General features: G+C 35.8%; 1 protein-coding gene across 5 annotated transcripts in view; it reads left to right on the top strand.

Annotated features, from left to right (window-relative positions):
- Bptf (bromodomain PHD finger transcription factor) overlaps positions 1–18328 on the top strand; it is a 134668-nt gene that overhangs the window by 91485 nt on the left and 24855 nt on the right. For 4 of the 5 annotated variants that reach the window (XM_026402231.2, XM_077800460.1, XM_026402230.2 and 1 more), the window contains exons 14-21: positions 2961–3085; positions 3588–3716; positions 6033–6183; positions 6555–6597; positions 8976–9222; positions 9948–10099; positions 10987–11095; positions 17260–17465. In XM_026402231.2, the coding sequence (XP_026258016.2) occupies positions 2961–3085; positions 3588–3716; positions 6033–6183; positions 6555–6597; positions 8976–9222; positions 9948–10099; positions 10987–11095; positions 17260–17465 (1162 nt within the window). Of the gene's footprint in view, positions 1–2960; positions 3086–3587; positions 3717–6032; positions 6184–6554; positions 6598–8975; positions 9223–9568; positions 9731–9947; positions 10100–10986; positions 11096–17259; positions 17466–18328 lie in introns of all 5 variants that reach the window. The other variant, XM_077800461.1, reaches the window with a different exon arrangement.

Raw genomic sequence — 18328 nt, 5'->3', positions numbered from 1 at the left:
TTTCTGCTCTTTTCTATTCTGAAGTGGAAGGTAGGCTCAACTGGGAAGCACTTTTCTCTGAACTATCGAGAAGAAATAGTCACCAATCCTAATCATGTGGCGCTCAGGGCCCTTCTCTGCACGGCTGGGTTTCAGGAGCCTTATATTATGTTTTAATATGCGTTGTGACACAATTTGTATCTGTGTAGTTATTTTCTCATCTTTTTCTTTAGTAGAAGGAAATACCTTCCTGTACATTTTTTATAAATAATTGCCTTCAAATATATGCTAACATCTTAATTCGCTGTAGTTGGGACAAATATAATCCCTACTATCTAATGGAGGCATGGGTACATATGTAAGTTATTCTTGATTTTAGAATGCAATTTTTAAAAAGTCACTTTTAAAACCATGCATGTGAAATGCACTTTTATACTAACACTTGAATCAAATATGTTTGTTGCTTAGAGTAGGAGCTAAGAATGCCAACGGTGCATGTATGATTTGTGTTTATTTAATGTTAAGGCTGAACAGTATGAGAGAAGGAAAACTTGTCTCATAAATGCTATAGAGCCTCCTATTCCCCTCACCCTGTCCATTCCCTTATTTCCTTTTCCCCCAGGTCCTGACTTTGTATTTTGTTAGAACTTTTGAGCTGGTAGTTGTCCTCCACAATGCTGCCAGATGCATCTTCTTAAAATGCCAGTCTGTCCCATGAATATTCTGAATGAGCTGAGGGACTTGCTGACTATTGCAGGGAGAAGAGGGAAAGCCTCTGTCACCTGTAGATCATACCTGTGGGGAGTACTTCCCTTTACAACCTGTCCAGTAGTGGAGCCCTGAACATTGTCTTTTAATGCTCTTCCTTAAACCTTCAGTCTGGCTCAGCACATTCTGGTTTCTGCCTTCCTCTTACATGCCAGCGTCAGCTCTTTCTGCATCTCCACACCCCCTCCTGAGCCATAATATATTGGATGTGGTGCCTGGAAAGAAGTGTGTGCTCTTGCACTTTCCTCTTTAGCCTTAGGTGTGCCCTTTGCCTTCAGTCAGCCCCATACCCTTAACTTGTCCTGGGAGAAGCCAGCAAATTGCTGACTTGACTGAACCCAGTCAGATGTCCCTCCCTTATACTTCCTCTCTACAGCTCCTGAGAACACAGGGACAGATTAGAATTCATTTCTGTGTCAACAGTTCCTTTCACATAGTCCAACACCTAGAAGGCACTCAACCTTTTTACTTTTATTTATTTTTTCATTCTGGGCATCAAACCCAGGACCTGGCATGGGTTAAGCAAGTGCTCTGCCACAGAGCTGAGCTCTGTCAGCTATTTTTTGAATGAGCGATTGAACAAGCAGGCTGATGATCCACGAGGTGTGTTTCTCTCCTGATGTTAAAGCCATTTTAAAATAGGGATGCTTTGAAGTTATTATTTGGCCATAGAAAGCTAGTGGGGAAAGAAAGAGAATAAGTGTGAACTTTTCTTCCCATAAAAGTGTTCATTTGCTTTCTTCCATGAGAGCATAGTTCCTCAGAGATTTTTATAGGGTATGGTCTGAAAGTGACAGACACTTTCCCCCTCTCAGAACATCCCTGCACTAGCTAACATTCCCCTCATGATTTAAGGAAGGGAAGATCTGTCCAGCTTAGAAGACTCACAGGGTAAGGCTGAGACAGGAGGATTGTAGGTTCAAAGCCAACCTCAGCAATGGCGAGGCACTAAGTAACTCAGTAAGACCCTGTCTCTAAATAAAAATACAAAAAAATGCTGGGGATGTGGCTCAGTGGTCGAGTACCCCCGATTCAATCCATAGTAACCACCCCCCCAAAAAAAAAAAAAGATTCACAGAATGGTAAGAAGTTGAAAAAATAATGGGATCTGCACGCAGAGATGGGAAATTAGAAAGCTGTAGAACTTTCCCGTTCTTACATTGTTTGTTTTTCCAACTAATGATAACAGTAGAAAATATTGCCTTTTCAAATGCTAAGTTGTCTGAAGATTTACTGTCTACCTCTGTTAGTGGGAGGAAATTATTTTCATTTTATAGGCTTCCTGTACACTGCAGTCAACCAATATATTTATTTACATAGTGTGAAAATGTTCAAAGACTATTACATTATCTAGAGATCCTGATGGAGAATTGAATGAAGAATTTAATGCAGGATTGCATTAAAGCATTTTATGGTAAACTGCATTTTAGGGCATGATATTCATTGCAGTTGTAATTTCATTTTGAAATATGTCTTTTGTGTTAAAAATTTTCAACAACACCATACACAATGTTTAGGAGAAAGTATGGATGTAGATTCCTTTTTCTTCTGATTAGTAACTAATATGTTTTGTTCTTTTTCTAATGATGTTTTATTTTTTGTGGGGTCCCCAAACTATACTAACTTTGTTAAAATGTTATTAGCATTTGGAGTATTCATCATACTGTACTTTATGTTCTGAAGAATCACTATTTGGATACAAAATTTTCTTTCTATTTGGAAAGGTCTTACTAGATTTTTCAAAGGGTTTTTACTTTTGTTTTGCTTTTTTGAGAAAATGTGAATAAATTCAATATTTTTGTTTCAACAAAAATCTAATTAGTCACGATTTTATCCTTCAAAACTTCTCTGTTACATTTAGTAAGAGTTACTGATTTTTCTCTATTTGCTCTTCATACTTTTTCTAACATTTTGGAATTAATTTATGAAATCTTCATAAATCATTGATATGTCGACCTTCCAATGAAACATGCCATGTCCTCTTTACATAATTATATGGCATTTTAAATTGTTGGATACATGTTATTCCTTGGAACAAAAGTTCTTCTTTTAAGGGACATGTAATGCCACAGTCTTATAAAACCACATTATAAATACTAAAGTCATAATAAGGACAAAACCCACAATCCTTCAGTTTGTAGAGAGAGGGGAGTGTTTGTGTTGTTGGTGTGTGTATGTGTATATATGTAGTTTTACTTGGGTTGTTCTTGCAGGTATAGACTTCAGACTGTTAAGTCCTTAGCAGGAGTGAGCCTGATGTTACGGTTACTGTGGGCCAGTTTGAGATGGGATGACATGGCAGCCAAGGCACCTCCAGGAGGAGGGACTACACGGACAGGTAAAGGGGTTTACTTAAGTTCAAAAGATAAAATCACTTGACCATTCACTGAATTTTAAGCATCTCTGTTATTTATAAAAATACAGATTTTATGGCACCTGTCATAAAATCCCAGGGGCCAGGAGGAAAGGTCATATTATAAGGTGAGTCATCATAGGTGAACCATTCTAATTTAAAAATGATATTTATTATTGTAGAGTATAAGTCATTTAAACTGAAACTTCTGGACCCTGTGCTTGTTGGTTTGGTTCTAGTGTTTTTATTATGCTGACTGAGCATTACCACCCATCATTAAGCTATACCCAAAAGTATATAAAAATTCTCTGTGTAGATGAATCTTAGTATTACTGCAGTCTAGGAGTGATGCTGTAGTCAGTAATTAATCAAATGTTTCTGAAAGTTTATTCCATAGATGTCTGTTTTTAAAAGTACCAGATGTACCTCTTTGGTCTCTTGAGTTTTCTAGGTGGTTATTAATACTGTATGAATTAAATCACCATAGAAACATCTGAAACGGAAATCACAACAACAGAAATAATTAAGAGGCGAGATGTTGGTCCTTATGGTATTCGTTCTGAATATTGTATCAGGAAAATCATTTGCCCCATTGGAGTTCCAGAAGCACCAAAAGGTAAGGAATAAAAGAACTTCCATCCATTTGTTACTGACCAGTTAACCATATCTTTTATGAAATTTGATAGTAATTATTTCCTTAACTATTCAGCTTTCAAAAAAGCTCCCACTCCACCCCAAGACACACATCAGAATTCCATTAGGCACACATTCATGTCTACAGGTATTGTGCAGGCACAGGTAAGGTTCAAAGTGCCATAATAATATCTCTAGTCATGAAGATAAGGGATGTGGCTTTATGTCAGACCATTAGCTCCAGGAAGGGAGCTACCATTCTGTCTGGGTCATCTGGGTCCTGGCATCTTGAACAGAGTCTAATGTAAAGGTTTATGGGCTCAGAGGTTAAAGTTATTGCAAAATATTCCAGTGTGCAGTATAGAAATAATTTAAAAGGCTATTTACTCAAAATTCATTCAGACTTCCATAAGAGATACTGTGTGGAAAATGAATAGGAGATCTGCCCCCTATTCTCAAGGAAGCAAAGAAAAAAATCATGTGTCAACATTATGTGCTAATGTGCTGCAAATAAGAAAGATTAATGGATGGTCCAGATTATAGATGTATAAGTAGAGAAAAGTCAGTAATTCTGTATGAACAAGAAATATATTTAGGAAAAATCTGTTAAGAAATTTATGAAAAGAAAATGTCTTTAGGTTGAAACTTATTTTATAAAAATTAATTCTATTCTTGTGCACACATTTTTGAAAATTGATTAAATTGAAGACTTTATCTTGGTCACCAAAATGACAAGAATGGTGTTTTTGAAAGAACACCGACAAAGTGGCACCTGTCCTGGTAGATAATGAAATATTACCATAATTAAAACAGCATTATCCCGGCACAGAAACAGATAGAGCTGCAGATAGGAGACGTTCCTGACAGGTCCTCCATCACCTAGACCCCATCCTCCAGTGCAGTTCCCTTTTCTTTGTCCTATATCACTTTGTATAGTCCAGAACCTCCTGCTGTTTCAGTTTCTTTCTGTTGCTCCCCTGTGATTGATTATACTGCTTCTCTGGCTCTGAACATGTGAAAAGTTTCAGTGTTTATCCTTCCTGTTTTATATTGTTGTTACACAACACCTTTATTTCATTTGTTTGTCTTTATGTACTTCTGAGGATCAAATCCAGTTTCTCACACACTCGAGACAAGCACTCTACCACTGAGCCATAACCTCAGCCCCCTTCTCCGTTTTATTGTTTAAAATGTTATCATTAGAAGCTCTGATTTGATTTTGGTACTGGGGTTGAACCTGGGGTGCTTTACAACTGAACTGCATTCCCAGTCTTAATTTTTCTTATTTTGAGGCAGTGTCTCACCTAAGTTGCTGAGGCTGGCTTTGAATTCTTTTTCTTCGCTGAGATTATAGGCCTGCACCACCATGTCCTGGTGCATCTTTTTTTTTTTTTTTTTTTGGTTGTAGCTAGACACAATACCATTGTTTTTTGTTTTTTTTTTTCCAGTGGTGCTGAGATTGAATCCAGTGCCTCACGCATGCTAGGCAAGCGCTCTACCACTGAGCCACAACCCCAGCCCTAATTTATCTATTCTTAATAGATTCAGATTTCTCCTTTATGTTGGGTAAATATAGTGAATCCCCCTTCTCAGTTCTGTGATGCAGACACACAGACATACATGTTGCCATTGTTGTCTATGGCCAGGGAACCGACCCCAAGTGTGAGAGGAACATACTAGATTTTTGAAGGAAGTTGTATTCATATTGGTGTTTGAAAGATAATTTGGTTTAGTGAGATGTGGGAGGGGACTCGGAATGGAATTCCAAGCATAGGGAAAAGGTTTGGTAGAAGATTGGATTGCCCACTTTTGGGGTGGTGGGAGGGAATTTAATCCAGGGGCAATTTACCACTGAGCTACGTCTTCCACCCCCAGCCCCAACCCCTTCCTCCCTTTAACTTTTTATTTTGAGACAGTTCTGAGTTGCTTAGGGCCTTGCTAAGTTGCTAAGGCTTGACTTGAACTTGTGATCCTTCTGTCTCAGCTTCCTCAGCTACCGGAATTATAGGTTTGCGCCACCTGCTTGTCGTACCACCCACTTTTGAAGTGAAATTTGATTGGAGCCCAGCCATACTTAGTTATGCATTGGCTTTGGCTCCTATCATGATACAAAGGCAAAGTCGAGTAATTGCAACAGAAACCATCTGGCCCTGCATATTCTTAAGTATTTATACCATCTGGCCCTTTAAGAAGAAAAATGTTTGCCAACCACTGCTTTTCATGATATGAGAGGTTATGCCAGAAGTTCTCTAATTTTAGAAGCTATATTACTGAAAATATTCTGATTTCTTTTCCACAGAAACACCTACCCCTCAGCGGAAAGGCCTTCGATCAAGTGCATTGCGACCAAAGAGACCAGAAACACCCAAACAAACTGGCCCTGTTATTATTGAAACCTGGGTTGCAGAAGAAGAGTTGGAACTATGGGAAATCAGGGCATTTGCTGAGAGGTAAAGAAATGGTTACTACTTCCACAGATATTTGAGGGTTTTGTTACTTCAGAATTAAAGAACCACGATTTTAATAGCTTATTTAATATATTCCCATTAATTTTATTTTACCTTTTGATTTCAAGTGGTGTGAATAGTTTATTAAGGTCCTGTTTCTAATTTTTAATGTGTTATTCATTGTTAGTTTCTGTTTGTTTTAAATGATTGATTGATTGATTTTTGGTGGGGATGGAAAACACTTATTTTAAAATAGAAATAATTCCATGCTTTTGTATAAAATGAAGGTCCACCAGATTACATAAACATTAGATGCCAGATGTCTAATACCATAGATTCTGTTAAATTTCTCCCCCTTTTTTTGCCCCCTGCAGAGTGGAGAAAGAAAAGGCACAAGCAGTCGAGCAGCAGGCTAAGGTTAGTATGCAGAAGGTGGAGGCTCCCCTAAGACAGCAGCGATTGGCTACCCAGGAAAATTGCCTCCTGACAGAAATTTACATTTTGCAATAAAGTCATGCACCCCAAAAGCACAGTAACCATATATACGTGTGGACCTCATGTATATTTTTATTTCATTATGTGGTAATAACTCTGTGGGGTTGGGAATATAGCTCAGCAGTAGAGTACTTGCCTCACATGCACAAGAGGAGGTTGAGCCCCCAACACTGCAAAAAAGAAAAGAACTTTGTGATAACACCTAGCTATCGTTTTGCAAATAGTGTATGTATTTGGAGAGCATTGAAATAAATTTCTTTTATTATCTTTATAATTCCATGAATATTTTCAGAAATAATTTTTCCTGGAAAATTTCTATAGTCCATGAAAAAGCAAATAGTAGTAAGACTATATAAGAGTTTATCAATCATAAAGCTATACTAGTAGTTTCTTAGCATTTCCATACTGTAGTAAATGTAATGTAGACACCTAAATATTTGAGACCCTAAGAAAAGGTATGTATTTCTATTGAGAAGATACTTTAAAATTTTAGCCAAATTGAATATATAAACTTTTGGAACATAAAGTACATCTGTGTATATCTATAGTATTACTAACGTAGTTATACATAACTATTTCAAATTAGTTATTATATAAATCAGTGTTTCAAATTTCTGTTTTCTCACTTTTTTAATATTTATTTTTTTAGTTGTAGATGGACATAGTACCTTTATTTTATTTATTTATTTTTATGTAGTGCTGAGAATCAAACCCAGGGCCTTGCACTTGCTAGGTGATTGCTCTATCACTGAGCCACAACCCCCAGCCCCTGTTTTCTCACTTTCTTTTTTTTAAAATATTTTTATTTTGTTTGTTTATTTTTATGTGGTGCTGAGGATCAAACCCAGTGCCTCACATATGCAAGGCAAGTGCTCTGTCACTGAGCCATAACCCAGCCCTGTTTTTCTCACTTTCTATAAAACTTTTTTTTCAAATTCTTACATATCTTTCAATTTACTGTATATTCTTATCTTCACCTAAAATTTGAAAAAAATAGCACATTTGGTTTCTGTAGATGTTATCTTCACAGGAAGTTTATCCAAAAATCAGTTGTCTATTCACATAGCAACTGCCTAGTTGTTTTATGGATTTATTTTTGTTATCTCTGCAGTGTAATACTTTGTTACATTTTTAAATTTTAGTAAAGTGCATATTTTCAAATAGCCAATACTTCCAGTTTTGAAGGCCATAACCTCCAGTAAATAACTATTAAATGTATTCACTTTCTTTGCCTTCTTTTTTTTCTTATACCGACTGGTTCAGACAGACAAACTTCCTCAGTATCCAAAGTTAAACTTTTGTTCTAAGGAATGAAAAACTATGCAAAGTATCTCACATTATATTCAGGTGTATAGAGTGTGTACAAAATAGATTCAGGAGTGGATGTGATGTCATAGGTGAGCAATTTGCAATAGCAGAATATAGTGCATCATTGGAATTTGATCTTGCCTGGCACCCCAGCTCCATCACAAACTAGCTCTGTGGCCTTGGACTAATTACACAACCTCTCTGCATCTCAGTTTCCTTATCTTTAAAGTCACAATATGAGCAACCTTATTGGTTGATAGGAGCATTAAATAAGTTAATGAAGGTAAAACATCTGTCACAAATTGGCAGTAAATTCCATCCCTTGTTTTTACATGTGTACACTTACGTTATTGGAAAATGTCAGCAATATGTAATACAGTTCATCTTCAATCCTATTTCTTTAAAGACCAGATTATAATATTGTATATAGTATGAAGTATTTTTATGTGAAGTTGTTTAAACTGAATAGTGTAAGAAGTTTAGAAAATATTGTTTTATAATTTTCAGCATGCTGTATTACAGGATTTTTCAATGGAATAATAATCTTAAATATTAACATGCTCCGTATGATTGGATAAATTAATGTACCATAGTAAAACCGAAACCTTTTGCAGTTCCCATCATTTGTTCTTTGCTCCAAATTTCACTGCTAAGTATCAAGGTATTCCTTTCTCCAATAAAATTAATCATATCTCCTTTACTTTTATTCTAAAAATTTGGATATTTGTGCAGGCCAGAAAAATTGGAAGATGTATTATTTTCTGTTACGAACTCCTTAGTACTTGAAATATATGTAATGTAGAGACATGAAAAAACTGTCTTCCAGAAATTAAATTCAAGGCTAAATTTACATGGGCATATTTTCAGAAATAAAATATCTTAGAAATTTAGTGCAGTTTCTTAGTGTAAGAAACATTGTGGCTGAACTTCTTGCAGAGAGGAATTTTTATTTAGAACGATTTTGGTTCATGTTTTCTCTCCCTGACTCTTAGAAACGATTGGAGCAGCAGAAGCCTACAGTCATTGCAGCTTCTACTACTTCCCCAACAAATAGTACTACCAGCACCATCTCTCCTGCTCAGAAAGTGATGGTGGCCCCCATAAGTGGCTCAGTTACCACTGGAACCAAAATGGTATTAACTACTAAAGTTGGATCTCCAGCTACAGTTACATTCCAGCAAAACAAGAATTTCCATCAAACCTTTGCTACATGGGTTAAGCAAGGCCAGTCAAATTCAGGTACGCAGCTATAGTGAAATGAAACTTTGCTTTCATTCAGGACAAAGCATTTTCAGTCCTTTGCCTACTAAAATGAAACATTTCTTTAGAAAATTGTTTTCTTCTTTGGCTGGTTAAAAAAACAAGCTGTAACAGTTGCTTTGTTACAGATAATATTACATTAGCAAAATTCCTCTCTTACATTATTTCACTTGCAACATCTACATTGTTCACCTTGAGTGGAGAGGAATGTTTTATTAAAAATACAAGATGAGCCACATTTCATGCATTGGTACCCTTCCTAGAAGTCACTACGTTGCTGGTTATTTTAAATCTAAAGCTTATTAAATGTCTTATACCCCATTAGCCACCAGCACAGCTGCCACATCTGCTACAACCATTGCCAGCACAGGTCAGACGTTCCAAATTACAGGCAATCCAGTCACTATGGCAGGAAAAGTAATTACCAAACTGCCACTTCCTGCAAACAGCAAGATTGTCGCTGTAAATGTGCCAGCAACACAAGGAGGTAAGGGAAATGTGAAGAGTTTTAATTCACATTTGCCAGATCATACTGTTGCCATTATTTTTCATTTCCTTTTCACTGATTTCAGTCCTCAGATCTCACATTTTATGTAGCCCACTATAAAACCCTGCCACACATAGTTTCTCCTCAGAAACAACCAGCACTTTAATGCTTTTCTGTAAAGGAGAAGTCCTTAATAACTTCTTCATCTTTTTTTAAGGCGTTGTTCAAGTACAGCAGAAAGTACTGGGTATCATTCCATCAAGTACAGGCACAAGTCAGCAAACCTTTACTTCATTCCAGCCCAGGACAGCAACAGTCACAATTAGGCCTAATACCTCAGGCTCTGGAGGAACCACCAGCACGTCACAAGTAAGAGTTCTTCCTGGGATGGTTCTCTTTGGAAGCATCAAGTGTTTCAGATTGAAGGGTGTAGAGTGGCCTCTTCCCACATGAGTCTAGCTGATTTTTCTTTGTTTTTCATCTTCACAAAGTACTTTTTGTAAAAATTCCATTTATGGAATTTAAGTAAAGCTGATACTTGAAGTGTTACTATTTAATATTTGTTAGTAGCACATTAGTATAGTTGATAAAAATAGGAATTACTTCTAGGATTTTATAAAGAAAACTGCTTAAATCAGCAGTTAGCAACTGGACCTCCCTTCCTCTCGTCAAAAAAATGTGCTGTGCAGCCTAGCTAAGAGCTAGGAAGAAAGATAGTCAGATAGTCCGTGGCACTGTAAGTACTCTGTTATCAGCTGTTATGTAAAACATATAGGAAACATTATTTCTAGTAGTAAAGCAAAGGTTTGAAGTTTTGCAGACATGAAAATGTTCTGTCTATTAAGTAAAATTGGAATCTAATCTCCCTTAGTTTCTCATCTTACTCTTACATTGTCTGGGTTATAGCTATAGACTGGAGCTTAGATAAATAGGACTCGGTGTTTTCCTGTGAGAGGTAGTTACAGAGCAGAGTCTTGCTGGTTCTTTTCTTCCTTTCAGTCTGCAGATTGTTCTTGGTATCAGTGGCAAGGGATTTCATGTTATTTTATTTGGATTAAATTGAATTTTCTCTCCTTAAAAATTTTGTCTTTGTTCTAATGCTTAATGAAATGAAAATGCAGTGTCCCAGGAGCCTCTGTTCATTTCTGTAGGCATGTTTATCAATATAGAGTGTTTAAAGATCTTGTGTTCTAAGTCCATTCTGCTTTAGTAACTTAAAAACATTTTTAATTAATTGCCCTTTGTGTCATTTATAGGTAATCACAGGGCCTCAGATCCGCCCTGGTATGACCGTGATTAGAACACCACTCCAACAGTCAACACTAGGAAAGGCAATTATTCGAACACCTGTGATGGTACAGCCAGGTATTCATCCATCTGGTATTATCATTTTACATCTAAGCAGCCAGTCCAGGAAGTCTGTAATACTCTGCATTGGGCACTCTGCATATTAGAAAATTCCAATTTGAATTAATACTTCAGAGCATACTAAATTTCAAATCCATTATGGGATACATTTATCATGGGTATTATTTCAGTCTTGGCCTTGCCGTTAAGGAAAAAAATGGGCTTTGTCAAGCAATAAAAATGTTAAAGAAACTTTTTTTGAGAGAGAGAGAGAGAGAAAGAGAGAATTTTTTAATATTTATTTTTTAGTTTTTGGCAGACACAACATCTTTGTTTGTATGTGATGCTGAGGATCGAACCCGGGCCGCACGCATGCCAGGCAAGCGCGCTACCACTTGAGCCTCATCCCCAGCCCTTAAAGAAACTTATGGAATTGTGTAGGTTAAAAATCATTGAAGTAAAAAAAAAAAAAAAAAAAAAAGCACTAAAGTTTGTATGGCAAAAGACAATCTAGAAAGTAGCTAAGAAACATAAAACAGCATAAATTCAAATTATAAAGGTAGTGCTAGATCTTCATTTATCACAGTTAATGTCAGTGGCTTAAAACTACCATATTACAAGTTGAAGTCTGGGGCTGGGGCTGTAGCTCACTGGTAAAGAGCTTGCCTCGCATGTGTGAGGCACTGGGTTCAATCCTCAGCACCACATAAAAATAAATAAATAAAGGTATTGTCTCTAACTACAACTAAAAAATAGTTTAAGAAAATCTATAATTAAATAAATATTTTAACAAAAAAAGTTAAAGTCTATAAAGATGGAGTAAAAAACAACTAAAACACACACCTACACATTTATGAGAAATACTACCTAAAATCAAATTTCCAGAAAAGCTACAAAATAAAAAGATTTGCAAAGACATAAAAAGACCACAGAAAGAAAGAAGGAATGAACAAGGAGAGCCCTACATAATATTCGGTGTTTACAAAGAGAACAACAACAACACCAATTAAGACAAAAGAATTTATGTTGGCTTAAAGATAAAAATTGCAACAAACTGTAACCTGACTCCTTATGAATAAAGAAGGATGTATATCAAAACTACTCAAAATCAAGGAGGCACCAGCAAGAGACCACAAATGTGCACCCACCTTTGTGCTTTCAGGAATGCACAAAGCATTCCTAAATATTTATTAGCTGCTTGGTAGAAAAAAAATCATTTTAAGTTACAAATAAATCCCCCAAAGTAAAATGTGTATAGACCATGTTCTTGGTAATAAAGCTAGAAGTTAATAATAAGATCTACTAACCTTTATTTGTTTAGAAAATTTTCAAAACCTGTAAGTAACTTTTGTTTCTAAACAATTTGTTTCTAAACAAATTTTCTAAACAAGTTGTAGAAATACCAATTATGTAATTATAAATTATCAAAAGCAACTTTAAGCCTTGATGCCAAAGCTGAACTCAGAGACGTATTTAATTTATTCATTAAGTGTTTGAGCACCTACTCTAGGCAGTTGAAATTCATCTTAAGTCTTTTTTTTTATTTTAGTTGTAGATGGACACAGCACATCTATGTTTTTTATTTATTCATTTTTATGTGGTGCTGAGGATTGAACCCAGTGCCTCACCCGTGCTAGGTGAGTGCTCTACTACTGAGCCTCAACCCCAGCAACACCACCATCACACCCCCACACACCCCCACACCACCCCTTTAAGTCTTAACCAAAAGTTAAGAAAATGTACTAAGCAAGTATTAAAAGAGAACAAAAGGGAGGAAATAAAAGTACAAGTACCAACAATTAAGAAACAAAAACGAAAAAAAAATTTAAATCAGACAGATCTGTTGGAAGTCTGAGAATTGGAAGGAAAATGCCAGTTCACAGAATTTGGAAGTTTGAGAAGGTGTAATGAAAGTAAACTTTTTTAAATCAAAAGGGAATTCTGAATAGGCATCTTTATGTTAAGACTTCTGGAATTCTCAGTCTCCAAACTTAGGAACCAAATCTATTTGAATAATATGGTGTAATTAAATATTACGCTTATTAAATAAAAATCTCTTGTCCAAGGAAGAGATTTGGAAAGTTGCTACATTTTACCTACAAAAAGGAATTCTAGACAACATGGTTTCATGAGAAAAATTCTTTTAAATGGTTGGGAAATAATTTTCTTATTATAAAACATAACAGGGCATAGAAGAAAAGAAGAAAAGATTCACAAAATATTTTATATTTGTTCTGCAGATTTAGCACAATTCTAATGTTAAACAGATCAGAGTTTTTTTATTTTTGTTTTTTAAATAAAAAGCAATCTTCTGCCAAGCATAATGTTGTATCCCTGTAATCCCAGCTACTTCAAAGCCCAGCCTGGGAGTTTTAGCAAGACACTGTCTCAAAATAAGAAGTAAAATATAGCTTAGTAGTTGAGGGTGTACCTGGCATGGGCCACCTTCTCTTCCCCAGCATCCCCCTTCTCTGCCCCCCAAAACACCATCTTCTACACCTAAGCAGCATTTACCCTAGAAAAGAAAGGATAATTTGTTATTTCAGTTAATGCTTCAGGGATAGTTGATGAAATTCAGTGCTATTCTGATTTAAAACATAGCTATCAGGCAGGTAACTAAAAGAAAAAAATAAGACGAAAATAAAATTGATATTAAAGGGTAAAATTCTTAGAAAACTGAAAATTTTGATAAATTTCCAGTTGAACTGTTTCTCCTTGATGTCATCTGTAGATGCAGTCATGTTTGTCTGACACACACATGTGAATCTAGAGCTTCCAAACAGCCTATACCTGGGGTTTTACCATTTTTCTCCCTTAAGTCTTAAATGCCCTGTGAGGGTAGAGTTTGATGAACTGCCCAACCTTGCTCTTCAGCTGTGCAGTGCCCATTTAATGTCCTTAACAAAGTTTGCCTTGACATAATTGTTTCTTTTTTTAGTTGTAGATGGACACAGTACCTTTATTTTATTTATTTATTTTTATGTGGTGCTGAGGATCGAACCCAGTGCCTCACACGTGCTAGCAAGTGCTCTACCACTGAGCTACAACCCCAGCCCCATAACTGGTTCTTAGTAGTAGTGACAATAATAACAACTCTTATGTACTGATTACTTCTGTGCCAGAATATATCTTCTTCATTCATAAATTCTCTTTATATAAAATAGGTACTGATATTATCCCCATTTTGTACACAAAGAAACAAGCTCAGGAGAATGAGTAATTTCTCAAATTATTAAGCTGGATGGGACTTAGTTTGGATTTGTCTGATTTCTAAGTCCATATATTAATTTATTCATTCAACAAATATTTAGTACTGCTTATGTGTCAGACACCATTCCAGACCAAGATGAACTAATTAGCCAAAATTACTGTCCTTATGAAATTGAAAATACAAAATAGATAATAACCAGATAAATTATATTACATAATGTTATATATATATGTGTTTAAAATATTATTGTATATAATAATAAACAGTTTTACAAACAATAAAATAATCAGTACCTTGGAAAATGGAAAGGAGGATGATAGGAATTTTGAAGAGCAGGGATTTGGGTGTGATTTTCAGGGAGGGTTGAATTTTAGAAAAGACAGCCAGAGAAAGGTAAAAATTAGAATTCATTGAGAAGGTGAAATTCTAATAAAGACCTGAAGAAGTAAGAGAGCTGAGAACATGTCTCAGGAAAGAGTTTCATGCAGAAGGAACAGCAAATGTGAAGGCCTTGGAGTAGAAGTGGGCCTGATTCATTCAGGGAAGGCAAGTGATGAGGCCTAGAGAGGACAGCGGCTGGGCGAGGCTGAGAAGGAATTAAGTTCCATTATACTGGAACTTAACGATCCGTCTTCCCACTACCACACCAGCCTTTCTTAAAATGGGATTCACAGTCTCCCAAGTTCTAATTACAATTATTCAATTTTGAATTTGGATTTTGATGATAATCTAAAACTAACACATACATATTGGATTATTAATGAGCTTCATAGACTTCATCAGTACCAATCCTTTTATCTGTGTTTATGATGACAATTTATTAGTTCCCGGTAATTACCTTAAGTGATAACTTTTCATGTATTGTTCCTTAAGCAGCAGTGCACAAGGACATAGTGTTGAGGTCCAAAAGCTTTCAGATTTAAAGCACTTGACCACTGTGTCTTTTGATTCTTCTGGAGTAAATAGATGAGAAAAACTAAGAAAAGTTTAGAAGGAGTAATAAAAGAAAACTTGAATTGCCAGTTGTTAAAACATAAGTTCACCAGAGTTGGTGGCATGATACAAAAGGAAACTACACAGTGAGGTATAATTTAAAAGTTGTTGTATATGAACATTTGCTGTATGACAAAAGTGTCATTTTTGAGTCAGTGGATTATGCCAGAATAATTGACTTATATTTGGGGGATGGGAAATAGACTTCTGTCTCACAGCATAACACCGTGACCAAGAACACACGTTGAATATGTGTCTAGTGAGAGAGACTGCATGATGGAGGAAAACTTCAAGAGTAATAATTACAGAAAAAAATAAATAACAAAACACCTAAATTAAAAAGCCTAGTCTACTTGGCTACATTAAAATTTTTTATAGGTTTAGAAATAAATAAAATTGAAGGCAAAGTGGGAAAAATATATTATTTTAAAATGTATATTAAATAAGTGGGGAAAGTAGAGAAATGGACAGAGTAATGAGAGTAGGAGTTCACAAATGAAGCATAATGACTTGAAACAGTTTAAAATGCTGAATGTCTGTGGTAATTGAGGAAATTCAGGCACTGTGATACTTCTGATTGCTGAAGTATTTTAGGGTTTGAAGAGATGAGCACTCAGAGATGGAGTGGGAGTTTAAATTTGCATATACTTTCTTTTTTTTATTATTTCTTACATATGTGACAATAGTGGAGTGCATTACATTCATAATTTTTTTGCATTACAATTCTTAATACACCTTTATACCACAATTTATCAAATTGCAAATGTTTTCTTAAAACTCAGTATTATGTTCCTACTGTGAACCCAGTAATATATCGGAGTTTATTCTGAGGAAATCACCAGAAGCACACAGAAATTTGTAATGAAGGGTTTTAACCCCCCCCCCTTTTTTTGTACTAGGAATTGAATCCAGGGGCACTTAAGTCACTGAGCCACATCCCCAGCCCTTTTTGTTTTTTATTTTGAGACAGAGTCTCACTGAGTTACTTGGGGCCTTGCTAAGTTGCTGAGCCTGGCTTTGAATTAATGATCCTCCAAATTCCAAATAGATTCATGTACAGTTTACCCAGTAACACAAAATGTCATTTAGCTATATTAAAAGTGTGTGTGTGTGTGTGTGTGTGTGTGTAAAAGATAGGAAGTAAATATAAAAATTTTTTAAATCTGATATCATTCACTAGTTAGTAATGAATCTATAAATGTCATTAGCTACCACATAATTACCTTTAACAGCAGGGGGGATTCCAATTGCCCTTTTCTTCTAGTCTCATCAAGTTAAACAAGAAAATTTTAGGAAACTATAGAGCCATTTCAGTTAAAATGCATTCAATGGACATTTATTGAATAATTACAATGAAAGCATTCTTTAAGTACTTTGCCCTAGTTTTGAGGATATAATGGTACTTGCAATCTTGGTTCTCCAAAAATACCTGTTAGAGCCAAGTGCACACCTGTAATTCCAGTTACTCTGGAAGCAGAGGCAGGAGAATCTCAAAGGTCACACTAGCCCAGGCAACTGAACAAGACCCTGTCTACAAATAAAAAGAAACAAAAAGGGCTGGGTTGTAGCTCAGTGATAGAACATCCCAACAGTACTATCAGCAGAAAAGAAAAAAAAAAAAAAAGTAAGAAGCTTTTATTTAGAAATATAAGAAAAGGCAACCTTATAAGTGCCTTATTTTTACATGTTCTCTTTTGTCTTCCCTGTTGTCATTTTGGCTTTTATCAAAAAATATTTTTTTTGCACTCTACTAGAGATAGCAGGAACTAGATAATGGTTGCCACCAAAATAGACTCACTGACACCCAAGTGGGTCCTTTGGGTGTGGGACTATGTCTGTGAATGCATCTTTGGGCTGTTGGCATCTCAGTGTCTTTGAAAATTGAAAAGAATACATTTCTCTGAAGTGTTTGAGTTATTTGAATTCAAAATAAGGCTAAGGGCACATGAGCGTTTAGGATATTTTGCTGTTTGTACAGGCACTCCCCAGCAAGTCGTGACTCAGATCATCAGAGGTCAGCCTGTTTCCACTGCCATCTCTGCCCCAAGCCCAGCTTCCTCAACACCTGGACAGAAAGGAGCATCAACTGCAAGTCTACAGGCTCCAACTCCACAGTCCCCTCGCCCCCAACAAGGACAGGTGAAGCTTACCATGGCTCAGCTTACTCAGTTAACTCAGGGCCACGTAAGTAATTTAACTTTAACTTTATTTTTTTATTTTATTTTTTATTTTTATTTTTTATTAGTTGCTCGAGACGATACAATGATCTTGACATATCATTTGATTCATTTGATTCAAATGGGGTATGAATTCTCATTTTTCCACATGTACAGATTGCAGGATCACACTGGTTATTCAGATATATATATATATATATATATATATATACACACACACACACATTAACTTTAACTTTAGAGTTGGTCTTATTCATTCTTGCTGTAAGTTTAAAAACATGTCCTGATTTTTGATAGGTTTAAAAATGTGCTTATTTTGAGAAGGCTGCTTCCTGGAGTCCAAGAAGATTACTTAACCAGGTGCCATGGTGCACACCTGTAATCCCAGCTCCTTGGGAGGGTAAGGCAGGAAGATCACAAGTTCAAAGCCAGCCCTTAGCAATTTAGCAAGAACCTACCTCTAAATTAAATTTAAAAAAAAAAAATTAAAGGATGGGCATGTAACTCAGTTTTAGGGCATTACTGGGTTTAGTCCCCAGTTCTGTAACAAGAAAAAAAAAAAACAAGTGTACTTCTTGTAACGCAAGATATAGTAAATCCCACTGTGGAGTCCCAACTACCAAAGGTTTATTAGTTAGCCAATTTCCATGGGAAAACCAAATTTTGACTACATTAAACTGGTTCCTTGGAAAATGCAATATTGTCTTCCAATATTGTCATCCATTATTGATTAATAGATTGAATGCAGTTCCCATCAAAATCCCAAGACGTGTTTTGTTGTTGTTGTTGTTTTTTGTTTGTTTTTTGAAAGAACTGCACTAGCAGATTTTAAAAGATTTAAATGAAAGTACAAAGGATCAAAAATAATTA

The sequence above is a fragment of the Urocitellus parryii genome, chromosome 7 (assembly GCF_045843805.1).
Source record: "Urocitellus parryii isolate mUroPar1 chromosome 7, mUroPar1.hap1, whole genome shotgun sequence".
Classification (NCBI taxonomy): domain Eukaryota; kingdom Metazoa; phylum Chordata; class Mammalia; order Rodentia; family Sciuridae; genus Urocitellus; species Urocitellus parryii.
This window is presented reverse-complemented; position numbering and strand designations above follow the sequence as displayed.